This window comes from Bubalus bubalis, chromosome 7 (genome assembly GCF_019923935.1).
Source record: "Bubalus bubalis isolate 160015118507 breed Murrah chromosome 7, NDDB_SH_1, whole genome shotgun sequence".
Lineage (NCBI taxonomy): Eukaryota > Metazoa > Chordata > Mammalia > Artiodactyla > Bovidae > Bubalus > Bubalus bubalis.
The window spans coordinates 104,529,694-104,549,016 of record NC_059163.1 but is presented as its reverse complement, the minus strand read 5'-3'; the positions used below and the strand labels follow the sequence as shown (position 1 = coordinate 104,549,016).

Sequence of the window (19,323 nt, the reverse complement as noted above, 5' to 3'; positions counted from 1 at the left end):
GCCGGTGTATGGCAGAATGCTGTCGCAACTGACGCAGAAGAGACCGACACACAAATCGTGCTCAGGGCTTTCTTCCTCTGGCCTTGCAGGTCTGTGTAGTCGCGTCTGTGTTGGACGCTGACCATGGACATACATCCTTCTCTCAGGAGAGAGATGGGGGTGTAGTTCAGTAGTTTATTTCTTAGCACAGGCAGTAGTGGTTTATGACTTATTTTGGGAGTCTCTTTGCATTCATCACCCAAACTTGTGAAGTAATGTCTGTTTAAAAATTGTTCTATATATAATAGTCCTTGTTTTTCATTTTTAATTCCTGGAGGGACTTTGGAAAAGCTATGAGAAAGAATCAAGAAGTCCTTGATGCTACACATGATTCTCTATCTGTTTGTTTTGTGACCTTGTACAAGTTTGTTAGACTTGCATAACCTTAATTTACCTATTTGTGAAATAGAAATATTACTTGTCATTATTCATGAGAGGATTAAATGAGATTCTAAGCGAAAGTTCTTTTCAGTGTAGAAAACCAGACAGAAATTAAAAGTATTGTTTCCGTGGCTTTCATAATCATGGTAAAAGCCCTTCTTTCTGCTGTCCATCCTTACCCCACACCCAAATTAAGACCACACTTGTTGCCACAAAGCCCAGTGTTTTCATATGCCATCCTGAAAGTAGAGCGAGGTACTGCATGGCACAGTCTTAGTTGCCTCACTTAGGCTGTGCTGACTCCAATTCCTACTTCTCCGTAGTCTGTAAGCCCCCTGTATGCCTTGCTGCTAAGTCACTGCAGTGTGTCCGACTCTGTGCGACCCCATAGACGGCAGCCCACCAGGCTCCCCCGTCCCTGGGATTCTCCAGGCAAGAACACTGGAGTGGGTTGCCATTTCCTTCTCCAATGCATGAAACTGAAAAGTGAAAGGGAAGTCGCTCAGTCGTGTCCAACCCTTAGCGACCCCATGGACTGCAGCCCACCAGGCTCCTCCACCCATGGGATTTTCCAGGCAAGAGTACTGGAGTGGGGTGCCATTGCCTTCTCCCCTGTACGCCTTAGGAAGAGATAAATTCACTTCACTACCTCAGAGCAAGTAGAACCAGAATAAACACTTACCTGCATGAGTTCACCCCTGTTGCACCTCTCACTAGCTGTATGGCCTTTGAGAAATCACTCAAGATCTCTGAACCTCAGTTTCTTCATATAGAAAGTAAGCATATTACTACCTTCCTCTTGGAGTGGATTTCTGAAGGTGATACCTATGAAGGGCCAGAATGAGTGTTTAGTATGTAGTATACATGCTGTTAATTTATATGTTGTATGGAAATGTTGGATCCTTTCTCATGAGTTTCTAGACAGAGGATATATGAGTACATGGTTTATGATAATTAAATCAACTTAAAAGAAAGTTTCGGGATTCTTTAATCAGATAATAACCTGTTATATGATCTTTTACTTTCTTCTTGTTTGTAATGAAACAAATAACTGTTGTTGTTTAGTCACTCAATTGTGTCTGACTCTTTTGCGATGCCATGGACTGTTGCCCCTCAGGCTCCTCTGTCCATGGGATTTCCCAGGCAAGAATACTGGAGAGGGTTGTCTTTTCCTTCTCCAGCGGGTCTTTCTGACTCAAGGATTGGAACCCGAGTCTCCTACATTGGCAGGTGAATTCTTTACCACTGATCCACCAGGGAAGCCCAAAACAAGTGGTAAACATCTTCAATTCCTTTTACCCTGGACACGCTCTCTCTCTCTCTCTCATGTGCACACACACACACACACACTTACTTTGCCTGTTTGATCTTTAGCACAGATGGATATTGTTTCACGATGATAGAAGAAGATGACTCTGGGATGCCTGTGGTCACTTCTGGATGTCTAGGACTAGAAGGCTCAGATTTTCAGTGTCGGGTAAGGAAGATACCTTGCTTCCACTTTGTAACCTTTTATTGGCAAGATTGCAAACAAACAGCCAAGTTTCAAGTAAGATAAAACAGAATTTTTTTTTGACTCGCTTGTTTTCAGTAATTTGGACAATAATTAGAAAATTTGCATTGGGTCAGTTCTCCCTTTATTTTGAAATCAAGTAGTCATTTTAGTTTTGCTGTTAACTTTTGGCTTAGGGACTCATTAGATCATCTTGCTCAAATTCCGATTTGGTTAATTGCATTAAGCCAAGCCTTCTTCCTGAGTTTATCCTATGCATACTGGTTATTGCAAATAGTAATTTTGTGGAAGTGCAAAGTTGCAGTAAGAATATACATGATGATTTGAAAGAAATTATCTAATACAGCATTTCAGCGTGTCTGAATAAAATTATTAGAATTTTAAGTCAGTTCTGTAAAGAGTGTTAATTTGCTAGTTTTAGGTGATATGGCTTTGAAATTTGGGGTAAACCTATTAATAGCTGTCAGGTTTCAATTTCAGGACACTCCCATTCCTCATCAGAGACGATCCATTGAATGCTGCACAGAACGGAATGAATGTAATAAAGATCTACATCCCACACTTCCTCCACTGAAAAACAGAGGTAAGGAGAGGAAGGCTCACAGGCTGGAAAAGCTTTAGGCATAAAGAAGATAAACACTTGAATTATTCTCTTTTCCAAATGTATCTGCCTGAACTGTTTTCTTACTCCTGGCCCAGAGGGCCGAGACAAGTTGACAGTGAAACGGACATTCAGAGATGAATACAGGGAGTTATTGGGAAAATAGTCACATTTGACTTCACTCTTAAGATTTACTTCTTTACCCTGTTCTTATTTTCCTCAGAAAACTAGTGACTAGAGCTTGGAGTGGGTTTCAAGAGGATAGAGGAGGGAAAAAGTGTTTTTTGTTTACCCCTAAATGTTATTCAAAAGTTGTGCTTGATTCAAAGACTGCTATTTGGCTACATTTGTTTTAAAAATAAGGACCTTATAAAGCTGCAGTCTCCAGCCTTTTTGACACCAGGAACTGGTTTTTTGGAAGATATTTTTTTTTGCAGACTGCAAGGGGAGGTGGTTTCAGGATAATTCAAGTGCATTACATTTATTGTACACTTTATTTGTATTATTATTACATCATCTCCACCTTAGATCATCAGACATTAGATCCCAGAGGCTGGGGACCTTTGTATAAAGGGTTAATTTAGATCATTTGCTTCATGGCATTTCCTTTTATTTATGCTAGAGTGACTACCTTTTAGTCAATTCATATATATTGATAAAATGGAGAAAATATCTAGAAAGTTTAGTTCTTAGACTTATACATTTAATGTTGCTCATTAAAAAAAGACACACACCGCATCCCCAATGACTCTTGGTTAAAAACAGCTCCCATGTTTCCTTTTTTCTTGGTCTCACCACAAAATAAATGATTTGTAATTGTCATAGTCCTAAGTCTTAAAAAAGTAGCTTAAGATGATTTATCATAATTGATTTTTATTTCTTAACAGATATCTTCCCAACAAAATACAATGACCTTATTGTGTTCTGATGATATTTTGTAACATTTGTTCCTATAGCCTAGCTCTGTAAGATTGATTCATAATAGTTCACATCAAAAAGCCACAGGCAGTTTTTCTTTTTTAATTTTGCCAGTCAGCATGCTAGGTGTTAGGGATTCAGAAATGGATGAAGAAAATTCTTGCTTTCAAGACTAGCACACTAGATTGTGAGAGAGAAACATGGAAATAATTAGAAAAATCTCAGTAGAAACGAAAGAGTAGCTCATTTTGGAGTAGGAGGATGTCAAAATACTGCATAGATGTGATACTTCATCAAATTTTAAGGAGGAACAGAATTTTGCCAAGTGGGTGAAGCAGAAATAAACAATTTAAAAATGAAAATGGCTAACATAAGCCAAGAATTATGCTAGTAACTGTGACATTAATTAAACCATTTGAGCTTCACAACAATCCTATCGGGTATTTGGGATTATTAGTCCCCATTTAAATATGAGGCTTTTGCAGCACTGAGAGGTTAATTAACTTTCCCAAGGTTGCACAGCCTGTGAATAGCAATGACTCTAAACAGAGGCAATCTAATGTGTGTAGTATTTGAGAAAGATTTGCAAAATGCAGTTATGTGAAATAGCGTAGCTGGTTGGGAAAAGTCTAATTCAGTTGTTTGGCGCCTCGCTGTTCAAAGTGGGCCTGTGGATCAGCAGCACCGGCATCACTTGAAACTCATTAGACATATAGAGGCTCAGGCCTCACTCCAGACTACTAAACCTGCATTTTTAATGAGATTTCCCAAGTGATTTATATGCACATTAAAGTTTGGGCAACACATTTGGTAGAAAAAGACCTGTGTGTGGATGTGGCTAGCACCACTGTGTCTCAATGTGTGTGTTTGACAACAGCTTGTTCAAAGAGAATTCCACTGATTTCAAACTGCTATAAAATTCTAAATGTTTATTTTGTTTTGTGGTTATTCCCTTATGAATCAGTAGCAAAAAGTAGGCGATCTATAGACAGCAGTTTGAATAGTACTGATACAGGGGCTGATGTGTTGGGCTTGGGGCCGGGAGGTGGGTAAAGAGTGCAAGAAATGAAGATAGATGTACTAGAATCACTTCCCTCAAGGAGAAAATCCTAACAGTAGGGATTAGGAAAACGGACTTAAATGCTGAAAGGGCTGCAGTTCTCATACTGTCCTGTAGGTGGAACCAGATTCCAGTTAGGACCTGGCAGACAGGCGGGGATTCTCAGGAGGTTGAGTGTTCTAGAGAACTGAGTGAAAAGGTTTTGGAAAGAAGAGCAGTTGTACTGGGAAGGCAAGTCCTCTGTTCAGGAAAGTGGATGCTGATGTGGCTGGTGGATTATGCGAGAATTATACAAGGTGATAGATTTGAAGGTGCGGAGTTTAGTGGCTTTAAAGGTTACTGTTTTGAACTCCAAAGATCCTAGGTAGTGCCTAGGTGAGGTCTGTGTAGATTCCACCTCACCATTTTTGGTGCAGTAATTTTGGGGTCCAGTAAAAGTCACTGAAGACTGTGGTCTGAGAGCGCTGGTCATGTTTACGTAAATATACCACAGAGCTGCTGGTTTTTTTGGTTTTTTTTTGCCTCTACCATATATACATGGGCAGCATTTTTACAGGAAGTATATTATATATGTTTACTGAACATCAGTAATGCCTTGGTCAGAAACATTTGCATTGCAGCCTTATGTATATATGTCTACATATAGTTGTATTGGACACATGTGTATGTATGTTTTGGTATAAAACCCAAAATAAAGAAAAGGGGTGTTAAAGAGACATGGAACTGTCTTATTTTGATATTTTTAATTTTAGCTGCTGTTGTAATACTTAGGACCAACCCTAACTTTTGTGGACCTGGGGCAATAATATAAATGGAAGATCGCATACCATTTACCTAATTATTTAAAACTCATAATCCAATATAGCAGACTGGTAAATAAAATACTTTCCATTAACTGAATTTAACAAGTGTATTTTTATAATGGTGAAGAACACCAACTTTGCATTTAGAACGCTTGGTTTATTCACTGCAGTGTGGGAGGGGGAGTGATGGGGATCCTGCACGGGGAGGAGCCTCTCACGCAGGCAGCTGGACGCCTGTTCATGTCTGTGGTAGTGATACTGTTGGTTCGGAACGCTTGAAGCACCTACCTGGGTCCACGGCACTCTGGCAGCCCCCACAGACATTTCTTCAACTGGAGCCAATGTTGTGACTAGACGGGCCCATGTGGTTCTTATTATAGAAAACTCACCTCAGCAACCACTGTCAGAGAAATCTGAGAGAAAAGATGTATTCTTTGCAGAAACTAGAGGTTACACAGCACACCTGAGGGCCACACAGCAGGGTCACAGGCATTTGGGGTGGGGACCTGGGCTTCTGCTTTTATTGGGGTCAAAAGTAGGGTGCCTAGGATTTCATAGGTTCACCCTTTATTGGCGAATTGATTAATTAATTTAAATGACTGAGTTATAATTGACATATAACATTATATTAGCTTCAGGTGTACAGCATAATGACTCGATATTTGTATGTATTGCAAAATCATTACCACAATAAGTCTAGCTAACGTTTGTCACCCTACACGGTTACAAAAATATTGGCCAATTTAAAACATAAGAGTAGGGATGAGGGTATGGGGAGGGAAAAGTGGAGTCATTAAGGTGGTCAGTTATCCAGGAACTTCGTGGGCAGGTCACCTGCTTTCCTACTAGTCGTTTTACCAGTCATTGCATCATGCAGCTGGTAATACGTTTATTCGAGATAGAGCTTTTGAAATGGATGCCTCAGCAATCAGAGGCTTAATGTTGGGCAAACACCTGGCCCTCTGGTTTATGCTCTGCCCACACGTCTTGCCCCAGCCAACCTCCGCCACCTCTTTGTCAAAGGTTAGGGTAAGTACACCAGTTCTTCAGTCTGCCTTCAAGGAGACAGGGAACTGTACAGTCCCCAGCACAGGCCTGGGGCCATTTAGGTAAAATTTCAGACTTTGGGGGCAATGGCCGGTGTTTTAAATGGAGATTGGGATGGGACAAATCTGGATGGACACTTCACTGGAGTTGTGCAAACCCACTGCTTACTGGGAAGAGGTACAGTTGAAGGGAGCCAGAGCTCAGAGCCCAGGCCAGTTTTGTGGGTGAGGGCAGTAGAAGTTATCATCATAACCATGATAATCACATTTGCTAAGATGAATGGAGTGCTTACTTACCATGGCCCTTTTCTAAGTTGCTGTTGTTGTTGAGTCACCCAGTCATGTCTGACTCTTTGCAGTCCAACGGACTGTGGCAAGCCAGGCCTCCCTGTCCCTTACCATCTCCTAAAGTTCACCCAAGTTCATGTCCCTTGCATCGATGATACCATCTGGCCATCTTATCCTCTGATGCCCTCTTTTCCTTCTCCACTCAGTTTTTTCCAGCATCAGGGACTTTTCCAATGAGTAGACTGTTCACATCAGATGACCAAAACACTGGAGTTTCAGCATCAGCATCAGTCCTTCCAAAGAGTATTCAGGGTTGATTTCCCTTAAGATTGACTGGTTTGATCTTCTTGCTGTCGAAGTACTTTTCTAATTACTTTACATATACTAACAATTTAATCCTCATAACAGCTCAGCGTGGAAGGCACTATTAGCATCGTCCCCATTTCACAGACATGCAGCTGAGGAGCTGTGAGGTCAAGTACCATGTGAAGGTTACACAGCTAGAGAGAGCACTGGAGACGGGCAGTGGGCCTTGGACCACATCACCCTGAATCGTCTATAACAAAGAAAAGGAAAACAAAACCCTGAATGACATTGTCGGGAAAAAAGGTTTTATGTATCTAAGACTTGGAAAGCTCTAAGTAAGTAGTGGTTGGTTAGCCATTTCACAAAATAATCAGTAAACAATATGATTCCTTCAACGCCTTCTGTTTATTATGTTTGCTTTGCACAGTTAGCAATTTCTTTATTTTAGAATGGGCTTCCTTTGTGGCTCAGCTGGTAAAGAATCTGCCTGCAGTGTGGGAGACTGGGTTCCATCCTTGAGTTAGGAAGATCCCCTGGAGAAGGGAAAGGCTACCCATTCCAGTATTCTGGCCTGGAGAATGCCATGGACTGTAAGTCCATGGGGGCTCAAAGAGTCGGACATAACTGACCGACTTTCACTCACTTCGTTTTTCTAGACTATAGTGCCAGAGGGTTGCTCTCTCTGTCTCTTGAACACATCATTCTCTCTTCCTTCCTCCTTTCTCCTCTTCCCTATAATTTATCATTTATTGAATTCCACGTAAGTACTGGGCTTTCCCAGTGCCTCAGCAGTAAAAAAAAATCTACTCGCAGTGCAGAAGGTGCATGCTGGAGAAGTGGGTTTGATCCCTGGGTGGGGAAGATCCCCTGGGGAAGGAAATGGCAACCCACTCTAGTATTCTTGCATGGAGATTCCATGGATAGAGGAGCCTGGCAGGCTACAGTCCATGGGGTCACAAAGAGTCGGATATGACTGAAGCAACTTAGCATACAGGCATGCACACACCCCTACACTTAGTTCTTCTCAGATCTATAATAAAACCTCACCTAAACCTCTTTAATTATAAATACCTACAAGTAAGTTTGCTGATTAAAAAATAAGCAAGAAAACCTTTTCTATCTATCCAGTTTTTTCACCTTCTCCCCCACCCCAACTTGGATGCGTTTGCTTAGCAGGATATTAGAGATACAAAATCGCATCCAATAAATATTTATCAATGTACATTTAGAAGCTTGAAATTTTATTTGTCATCTTCTATTTCACAAAAAAGATGATGAAGGGTGGCCAGAAAGCAGCAGAAATTCTTTTATGAATATTAGTTTTCCTTTTCCTTTGCTTATTTTATTTCAGCACCAGCAACGCATAATACCCTGGGATGATATTCTTCCTCCTGAAGGAAGAATTATGAAAAGTAATTAGATCAAATGCAGCACCTTCATCATAAATGATGAAGTTTGATTCGGGAAGCCCAGTAACACTGCAGTTGGTGCTAAGAGGAGGGAGAGATGTCTGTTTTGATGGACAGACTTGTAGGGAGAAGTCGTGGTGCCCTGGTGTCTGGCTTCCTGCCTGCAGAATTAGTGATGAAGGGGCCCCGGAAGAATGATGTATACCTACACTCTCAGCATCACATGGTCTGACCGAGATATTGTGAGTAAAATGTTCTCTGGAAATGATGTATAGGCAGGAGAATTTGGTGAGGTTTCTTTTCTCCTCTCAAGTTACTTATTTTTGTTTACTTTTTTTTTTTTTCAAATGAGCACTTAAAGGAGTGGAAGACTGGTGTTAAAGTGAACAGAAGCTTTCCTTTATTAAATGGAATCCTCTAATTCAGGTTTTACAAAACCAAAGTTCATATAATTTTTTGGAATAGGTGTGGGTTTTTGTGTGTTTAAATATGGGAATTATGTATACTGTGTATATACTTCATACAAAATATGTCAGAAACACCTTTTTGTTTGTTTTGAAATAGGGTAACTTCCAATGTAGGTTAAGTAACATTATAATACAGGATTTCCTAAGCTCAACTTTACCTTCTGATTTCTTATTCAACTAAAAAAATATTTTGAGCACTTTACAGATTTGTTTTAAAATGCTGTTACTTAGCTTTGGTATTATCAATTATAAATTAAACTCAATAGAGTAACCCATATTTAACCAGTGAAACAACTCCCTTATTCTCCACAACACACATAGGTCGAATATATGATAGAATGCAAAGTTGAGTTGCAGAATTCTCCTCCTGACACATGTATTATACTTGCGGTAGTATAAACCCCTATGTGAGCCTGAGCTGAATTCCTTGACAAGGAGTAGCCTCAACATTTCTTGAAATGTGCAGCTTTTAACTTTTCTGGAAATTCTGGTTAACTTTGTATTGGAGGCATATGGAAGGAATTTAGAAATCATTAGTCTTTTTTAATCTGAATATAAAAATTCTTTCTTGACTTCCTTTGTTACCAGGAAATAAAATTCTAAACTTTTTCTGCAGGGAAGTGATTAGAATATTATTTCTTTGTTCTTATAGTGAATGTATTTCTAGATGTTACCATAAGATGGCATACCAATATATGAGGAAAATAGATTACAGTATTATCTCTTGACTAAAAACCTCTGACAAGACTATGCTTTTCAGGTACTTTTTGCTCTAGTAATAGATGTCTCCAATTTATCTGTGATTATAACACTGAGAACACACATAAGGATGTCTTCCAGCATGTGTTTCCAAGCCTTTCTAGCTATTTAGTCTTCTATTTCTTCTTGCAGTTATGAGCCATATTCTAGCCTTATGAAAACAGTCCTGGAATTTAAATAGCTGCAAACCAGTTAATTATCAGAGAGGAGACAAGTAGTGACAATACTATTTTGTTAGGAAACCACTGGTGATTCTTCTTTGCCTCTCAGAGTGAACCAGACTTCCCTGGAGAGTTCTCCGATCTACTTCCCTGAGCAGTTGGAGTGACAGCCAAGCAGAAGCCTGCTGCCCTGGAGAGAATCAGGGGCTCTGTTCTTTTCCTGATAGGTATCTGGTAGTGTTCGCCTTCTGAGACTCAACAGTGACTTGAATGTTTACATTGTTAATGCCCTGAGCACAGGTGATGGCAGATTAAAACACGACTGGCGTGACCAACAGAAACAAAAGGTTTATAGATAAGGCAAGAAATTCATGACAGAAGACCAGGAGGCAGTTCTTGAGGCTCTAGGGCTTAGGGTTATTGGGGCCAAGAAAAGGAAAGTGGGGAGATAATGCTAGCTTTCTTTAAAACAGTGCTTGATGATAAGGAAAAATCCCTTAGATTCTTTCTGGTCTCATGGCTGTCATGAATCAGAAATCTGTTAAGACGCGTAATAACTATACTGTTCTTATGGCTCAGAGTATTCTGCATTTACGTGGAAAAGTGAAAGTTGCTGAGGCTTTCTATATTTGTATAATGATAGTATGCTTATGTAGTTAGTTCTTCTAGTTCTGATAGAGTATCCAGGGATCTCTATGATTTTCTGCAAAATCAGGCCTTTTGCTTTCTTGTCCTTAAAACGAGAAATAGATTTTAAGTTGTTTCCAGTGCCATTATTTGCTCCATGGCGTTTGTACACCTGCATTGTCAGTTGCTTTCTCACTGGAATGGGAACTCTCTAAAGGGAGTGTTGGAGTCCTTTACCCGTACAGGTTTTCTATAAGACTGAAATTATTTCAAAATAATTAAGATGTATGTTCACATTGGTAAAAAAAAAAAAGAAACTTATAATCTTTTTAAAAGGATATTTTGACAATGTGTATGATGAAACTTAAAATATATATCCTTCAACCTACCACTTGTATTTTTTAGCATCTAGATTAGGAAAATAATCATTGACATGTGCAATGATGTATGTGTAAGAATGTTCATCACAGAATTTTATGTATCACAGCAAAGATGTATTATCACAAAATCTTCCCGATCTCCTAAATATACATCATCAGAAGACTGACTTTCTAATTAGGATGTGTTTGTATGTATACCATGTGGTCTTTGAAACTCATGTTGCAAGAAAAATTTTATTGTTTTAGAAAATGTCTACAGTATTATAAATGAAAACAATCTAGGTACAAGGTAATTATGATTTCCCCCCAGTTTTTTATGTGGTGAAATACACAGAACAGAAAGTTTTCCATCTTAATCACTTAGGTATACAGTTCATTGATAGGAAATATGTTTATAATGTTGTGCAGGCATCAGCACCATCCATTTATATAGCTCTGTTTATCTTGGAGAACCAAAACTCTTACCCATTAAGCTATAGTTTTCCCCAACTCTCTTCCCTCCTAACCCTTGACAGTCACCATTCTTCTTTTTGTCTTTATGATTTTGACTTCTCTAAGTATCTCATATAAGTGGAGTGTTCATCTTTTTATGACTGGCTTATTTCACTTAGCCTGATATCCTCGAGGTTCATTCATGTTGTAGCATCTGTCAGGAACGCCTTCCTTTTTAAGGCTGAACTACATCTTATGTAATACACCACATTTTGCTTATCCATTCGTGTGTCAGTGGACACGGTTTACTTCCATGTTTTAGCTGTTGAGAATAATAGAGCTGTGGGTTTATAAAGTGTTTTTGTGAACTATTTTGCTCATGAAATTTTTTTGTTTGTTGAAATGAGACTGGAAAGACATATGGCAAAATGTTAGTAGTAAGTTTTCTAAGAAGTGAGGTGATGGCAATTTTATTTATTTCAGTTAATTTGTGCTATTCAGTTTTTCTTCAGGGAATATATAATGCTTTTGAATGAAAAAAGAAAGTTGCATTGAGTGGGATGAGGTCCCCAGCCAGAATGTTCAGGTAGCCATACAATGAAAAGTGCACAGCACAGTTAGAAGATGTCTTGTTTGTAGGTAACAAAAGTAATAAATTACAATACATGATACCTTTTAAAGTTAAGAAGCAATAATGATTCTCCCAAGGATGTATGGTGCCCTTAATCAAATGGTGCTAATTCTGTTACTATGTAAGTGCACCTGGCTTTCAGTCAGTTTTCTCAGAAAAAAAAGTATGTTCCAGAGACTACTGCATATAAAATCACCTGGGATGGTTGTAAAATAAAAATAAAATGCTTTGAATAAAAATCTCTGGTGTTGAAGTCAGTAAATCAGCATTTGTATAAAACTCGCCTAGTCATTCTTATTTTTAGGAATTTTGAAAAATCATGCTGTAAGTAAATCTTATTTGTGAAGAACTAGAGTTAAAACAGCATGAATACTATTTAATAATTTGTTCTTTAAAAAGATCACACCATAATTCTTTGAGTAGACACATCCATTCTTTTAAAAATTGATGCCATTTATGAAAAAATTAGTTATGTATTTTTGAAGGGCATCTTTGTTTAAAGTATTGCACATCCATGTATTCTATTTATTTGCCAATATTTGAGGAATTGTGTTCCTTTGTATCCATCATAGGATTGCTTTGCTTTTTATGTACAATGAATAGAGATTCATTTTTTATCCAAATTTATGATGTAGAGTGCCCCAGAAACCACATGAGAAAAGCCTGGAAACCCATCAACTGGATCTGAAATAAAATACCTGCTTATATTTTAGGGGTATTGGTCCATTTACATTTATTTATATTCTGTGATTTTATCCTGTGTCAAACCTGTTCCTTCCAAAGAGGAAGAAATGCATGCTCTTGGAGTGAGTGCCTAGATGAACAGTGGTTCATGTTACTCAAGCTTGTTCACTCAAATTCTGAGAGTATATATTTATATCTTATCAACAAGCAGATTAAAAGAACCTCACATCTACACATGGAGGTTAGCAAGCACTTTGAGGAAAGACTTGCTTCAAAATTTTTAAGTAAAAATAATCTTGTATTATGCCTCTCTTTACTTCTATTTAATTTCAGATTTTGTTGACGGACCTATACACCACAAAGCTTTACTTATATCTGTGACTGTGTGTAGTTTGCTCTTGGTCCTCATCATTTTATTCTGTTACTTCAGGTAAGTTTCCAACACATGGATGTAGACTTTTGAGTTTATAAAATCATCCTCATACTGTTCTACCTGTTGATGTTTTTCATCACAGCTTTCCTTGACCTAATTAGATATTAGATTTCACTGACAATATCAGTTACTATTGATAATCATTTGTCCTAATGAAGTTATTAATAGATAGCTATCTTATTTATGCTTCAAATATCAAGACTACCTAGAAACATTTCATCTCTAGGAAACTTATGGTAGCTAGGAAATTCAGCAACTAGTTGCTAACTAACCTTTGATTCAAAGCAAGAAATGACCATGTTGACTTAAAATCACTTTGCTGCTGCTGCTGCTAAGTCGCTTCAGTCGTGTCCGACTCTGTGTGACCCCATAGATGGCAGCCTACCAGGCTCCCCCATCCTTGGGATTCTCCAGGCAAGAACACTGGAATGGGTTAGTAATTCCTTATTTTGTAAGCTAACAGTATTCCCTTAGTATTGAATGATTATGAAAGATAACTTATAGATTAATTATTAAGATAGACTATGTTCAGTTAGTAGATGTAGATTTGATCCATGGGTCAGGAAGATCCCCTGGAGAAGGAAATGGCAACCCATAACCAATATTCTTGCCTGGAGAATCCCATGGACAGAGGAGATTGGCAGGCTACAGTCCATGAGGTCGCAAAGAGTTGGACATGACTTAGCAAGTAAACAACAACATTACAAATTATTTTCAGTCACCTAAGAACTCATTTTCTAGTTTATGAAATATCAGGGACCTTTAAGTTCTTATCGTTGCCCTTTTGTAATACTTTTTTGGGTTACTATTCTACAAATAAGAGTTGACTCAAATATCATCAGTTCTAACTGAAGACATGATTATTGACCAAAGCGTTTAAAGTTTCAGTTTATCTATACTGCTTTATACATTACCTTTTATGAGAAAGTTACAATGTCTTTTGTAAACCAAAAATCTGCATCTTTAGCTAATTAAGGACCTTGTAAGAAAAGATTTTAGGGAAAGGATATTGGAACTATCCTGGAGAAGGAAATGGCAACCCACTCCAGTATGTTTACCTGGGGAATCCCTTGAACAGAAGAGCCTGGTGGCCTATAGTCCACGGAGTGCAAAAGAGTCAAACATGACTGAGGAACTACTATACTACTACTGGAACTAGATAAAAATATTAATGGAATGTAGGCCGCTTGGATATATGCAATCAAAAGAAACAGAGAAAGAAAATTAAAGAGGGTTGTGACTGAGTGAAAATTTGAAGTTTAGTTTAAAAAATAGGTTAGAACACTAATTATGACTTTGTGTTTTGGAAATCATAACTAAGGATAATATATACTGAGCATCTAATCTTGTATTGACATGCAAAGATGAAACCTGCCATGGTTCTGCGTGTTCTGTCCCTGTCATTGCAATCCAGTGTCTAACGTTTTCTTCCTTTGTGCATCTTCAGGTATAAAAGACAAGAAGCCAGACCTCGGTACAGCATCGGGTTAGAACAGGATGAAACTTACATTCCTCCTGGAGAATCCCTGAGAGACTTAATTGAGCAGTCGCAGAGCTCAGGGAGCGGATCAGGCCTCCCTCTGCTGGTACGAGAGGAACATACCTTGAATGTAAAGGAAATGTCAGTAACTGCTGGGTGTCATTTTACTGAAACAGATAGGGCAGTGGACAAAGGAAAGCGCTCTGCAGTCAGACATCAGATCTCAGATGCAGGGTTTCCAGATAACATTTTGACGTATTGGGGGTGAGGTCATTGTTCTTTAATGTAAGTGTATGGTTACAATCCAGACCTCTGCGTTCTGATAAAGAGCAGATTAGAAAACATTCGACATGGGACCATCTTCCCTCTGTTTTCAGGAAGGATAATGTTACAGCAGTTTGGCCTGGCTTTTGAAAGCGCAAGTATTACAACCAACTGGGATCTGAATACTTCTAAAAGGGAAGAAGGCTGCCTCTCAGCTGGAGGGTTTATGTTTCAGGGTGAAGCCCTGGCTTTTCCATTCAGGAGAGTTTTAATTTTCTGATGGTCAGCGCTGCCAACTTGGAAGAAAATATATAGTGAATCCAAGGCACTTGCTTTAATGAGAAAAGCATTTGGTTACTTTATGGACCATGCAAAAAGATTGTTGGGACTTGAAATGGAAATAACAATGAGAAATATTTTCCTTTATAAACTTTATAAATTCTGAGATTGATTTTCCTAATGTTTATTGTCTGGTTCTGACTTTGGATGTCTTGTTTACTTGATTCTTTTGGTGACCTTTTATTTAGTACTAAAAGTAACTTAAAAATCTCAAGCCAAGAATTTATTTTATAACTCTTTTCCTTAGCATACAAAAAGCTGTATACATTTAACGTATATAACTTGAAGAGTTTGGAAATAAGTAGGTGGCTCAGTGGGTAAAGAATCTGTCTGCAATTCAGGGGACCTGGTTTTGATCCCTGGGTTGGGAAGCTACCCTGGAGAAGAAAATGACAACTCACTCGAGTATTCTTGCCTGGGAAATCTCATGGACAGAGGAGCCTGGTGGGCTACAGTTCATGGGGTCACAAAGAGTTGGGCACCACTTAGTGACTAAACCACCATACACCCCTGAAGCCATAACCGCAGTCTAGGCCATAAACATATCCATCACCTCCAAAAGTTGCCTCCTGCCCCATTCATTATTATTATTTTATGATAAAAGCCCAGTGTAAGAGCTAACCTCTTTGCAAATTTTTTAAGATTATAATACATATATATTAAATAGAGGTGATAGCTAATGCTACTGTGATATCATATCTCGTTATTTAAATATATCAAATCAACACGCTGTATACCTTAAACTTACAAAAAGTTATATGCTAAGTATATCTAATTAAAAATAAAGTGAGTGTTAACTTTTTGCTTCACACTAAGGAAAAAAGAATGCAACATTCCATTAGTAACTATAGGCACTGTGCTGTGTGGCACATCTCTGGGACTTATTCATCTTGCACAGCTGAAACTCTGTTCAGTTCAGTCGCTCAGTCGTGTCCGATTCTTTGAGACCCCATGGACTGCAGCATACCAGGCCTCCCTGTCCATCGCCAACTCCCAGAGCTTACTCAAACTCATGTCCATTGAGTCAGTGATGCCATCCAACCATCTCATCCTCTGTCATCCCCTTCTCCTCCCATCCTCAATCTTTCCCAGCATCTGGGTCTTTTCAAATGAGTCAGTTCTTCGCATCAGGTGGCCAGACTCTGTACTCTTCAACTAATCCCTCCCGTGGAGGTAATACACCAGACAGAAAACCACTTGTGAAGTAGTTGTTATGACCAAACTGATGCTACTTAGGATATAAATCTTTTTTTAATGTAAAGTTCTCATCAAATTGCTTGACTTTTTATTCTTAGAATTGAACTGATATATAACAAATACCATTCTTACATTTAAAAATGTTTTATTACACTTCAAGTACAGATATTAAAATTCCCTTTGATATTAATCAATCAGATACTTACACTCTTAGAATTGGAAACTATTGTCTTCCTCCTTCTAGCCCATCTTTCTCATTCCTGTGGCGTTCTCTCTCAAATCTTTGACCTTGCTGCTCTCACTTTCCTGCATAACACACTCAATATCCAGTCATGATTGTGGGTGTTCTTTCTTAGCTTGATAAGCATAGCATCCCTCTCCTCCCACCTCTTCCCCACTGGATTCTTAAGCTCTTGCATCAGCCTTGAGTAATTGTTTTGAAAATACAACATGTTTTTAAGATCCATGTCTTTGCAAATATAATGTCTTTCTGGAGAGTTCCTCAGATTATGCCCCATGTTTTATCTCTGTGACAGATTAGACTGAGCCAGTTTGTTTAACTTATGTCATAACAGAAGTTTGCATAACCAATGCAGCAACCAATATAGCTGTTTAAAATACCATTGAAATTGGTATTATTGTACCTGTGTCTTTCGGTGGACTCACATCTCTTTTGAGGTGGAAACTACATTTTGTCACTTGGCATCCTGGGATGATTAAAGAGGCTGCTCAATTATTTATTTGTTGCAAAAAAAAAGAGAAAACTTTCAACTCCCAACTTTTGGTATCTGTGAAAATACTATCTTAGGTCTGTAATCTGGGTACCAAACAACAGTGTTTGGCTATTAACCATATATGGTTAAGAGCAGCCAGGTTGCCAGAGGTCTAGCCCTGGCCAGATTATGGCCTTTAAAGGATGATCTCATTTAATCCTCATAGCCGCTGTGAGGTGGTGTAGAAATGTATCCTGTATCACACATCAGGGGCCCAAGCCCACTGGGGTCAACCAGCTGGTCCATGGAGAAGCCAGGAGTCAAACCCGGGTGATCTATCTCTAGAATCTGTGTTCCCAGTGCTTGTGAGCCAAATGTTAAGTAAAATTAAGACCTGCATTGGATAACAACAGGATGGGAAGAAGGATCCTATCACTCACTTGAGCGAAGGGAAAGCCTCGGTATTGCTTTAAGATTTGTTTTTTTAAGATAAACAGTACGGAAATGTTCAGTAGTCTCTCTTTGTATTATATGAGTGAATATCTCACCTTAATTCCATTTTGTCATTTATTTCATTACCATAAAGGGAAAGGTCATGTCTTGTGTATAAACACATACTGGAACTTATATTTACTAAGTGACTTTGTATATACATCCTCTAAGGGAGGAATATCATAGAGTGGTTGTAAGAATTTTCCCTGAGATATATATACCCACTCCAGTGTTCTTGCCTGGAGAATCCCAGGGATGGGGGAGCCTGGTGGGCTGCCGTCTATGGGGTCGCACAGAGTCGGACACGACTGAAGCGACTTAGCAGCAGCATATATATATACACACACACACACACATACATACATATACAGACATATAAATATGTCTGGCATTTTGAATACCTGCATACTATGTATTTAATCAATAGTAACAGTATTTATTTATACCCAAGTTATCTGACCTTGTAAAGGAACAAAAGGTGAAGTAAATTGTCTAACTGAACACTAAACCTCTCAGTTGAGGAATCTGTTGTGAAAAACCTGTCCAGTAGGCAACATTAACAAGGTGTTATTAAGCAGATATGTTAAACAGCGTATTTGTGTTTAGAGGTGTGTACTTCGTTAATTCAGGGACATAGAGCACAGAGGTTTCTAGGATCCACATGGGCTTAATTTACCATTGGACACTATCAGATAACTGATCGCTAGATAGAAAGACATTTCTAAAATAGTGATAACCCTTATAATCCTTACATAGTTGTCCTCACTTTACATGACATAATTCTTCTCTGTTTTGAATCACAATTATAATGATTGTATTGTTTGTTATAATCTAACTTTCAAAATTGATATCTAAAGATGTCATATAGAAGCAAAGTTTGAGTACAGAAAGACCTGAAACATTAACTAAATCAAATAAAAATGCAAATAAATGATATAGTTAAAACATTTTTCAGAATATATTTTTGGGTCTGTAGATGTTATAATCTCAAAATAGAAGTATATTTTAAATTTCTGAATATAGTTTAGTGAGACTTTTTATTTTGAGATAAGTTGCTCCTGTTCTTGTGAACGTTGCCAATTTCGTCTGTACTCTTATCACATTCATTATATATGTCATCATTAGAAAAAGAGTGGACTTAAAACTGTTTATATTAGGAAATGTTCTGTGGATTTACACAAGCAATGCTTTGTAACAACTGTAAATCAATAATACTTCTTTAATCAATGTAGGAAGTCTCCTCTCAGGCCAGTAATTTAACTGCTTACGGATCTGGCCCTCAGCTGCTCGACGCTCTTGATGCTTCTGCTCCCTTGTTTGGGAGGGAAATGGACTGACTGTCTCCTACAGGGCCTTTCTGACTCCTAAAGGGAGGGAGGCTCGTTTACATGTACACTTGATGCCTCATTTCCTTCACGCTGAGTGGCTTAACGGCATGTCAGCAATGCTTTTATTCTTTAATTCTTTTAGAGGAAAAGAAAAAGACTTTATCTTGTCCCCAGAAGCTTTCAGTCTGATATTAGTGCTGTTAATGATTCTGGCAATGGATAGGATTACGTCTTAAATTGATGAAATCATTCATTAGACAAAAACAGAACCCATCCCAGTTGGTAGACATCCGTGGTAGTCAGAATGCTAGCCCCCACAATGTTCATGTCCTTAGCCCTAGAATCTTTTTACAAGGCAAAGGGGAATTTTACAAGGCAAAGGGGAATTAAAGTTGCTCATCAGCTGAGCTTCCCTGGTGGCTCAGATGCTAAAGTTGCTCATCAGCTGACCTTGAGATGAGATTATTATAGATTATCTAGGTGAGCTCAGTATAGTTGTTGTTCAGTCACTAAGTTGCATCTAACTCTCTGCGACCCCATGGACTACAGCACACCAGCCTCCCCAGTCCTCC

At 38.6% G+C, this 19,323-nt stretch overlaps 1 protein-coding gene across 20 annotated transcripts in view; it reads left to right on the top strand.

The window, feature by feature from the left end:
* BMPR1B (bone morphogenetic protein receptor type 1B) overlaps positions 1 to 19,323 on the top strand; it is a 524,547-nt gene that overhangs the window by 481,238 nt on the left and 23,986 nt on the right. For 13 of the 20 annotated variants that reach the window (XM_044946210.2, XM_044946207.2, XM_044946212.2 and 10 more), the window contains 4 exons: positions 1,795 to 1,897; positions 2,414 to 2,516; positions 12,839 to 12,935; positions 14,386 to 14,524. In XM_044946210.2, coding sequence (XP_044802145.1) covers positions 1,795 to 1,897; positions 2,414 to 2,516; positions 12,839 to 12,935; positions 14,386 to 14,524 — 442 coding nt within the window. The remainder of the gene's footprint in view (positions 1 to 1,794; positions 1,898 to 2,413; positions 2,517 to 12,838; positions 12,936 to 14,385; positions 14,525 to 19,323) is intronic. The other 7 variants (XM_044946215.2, XM_006071668.4, XM_044946217.2 and 4 more) reach the window with 1 other exon arrangement.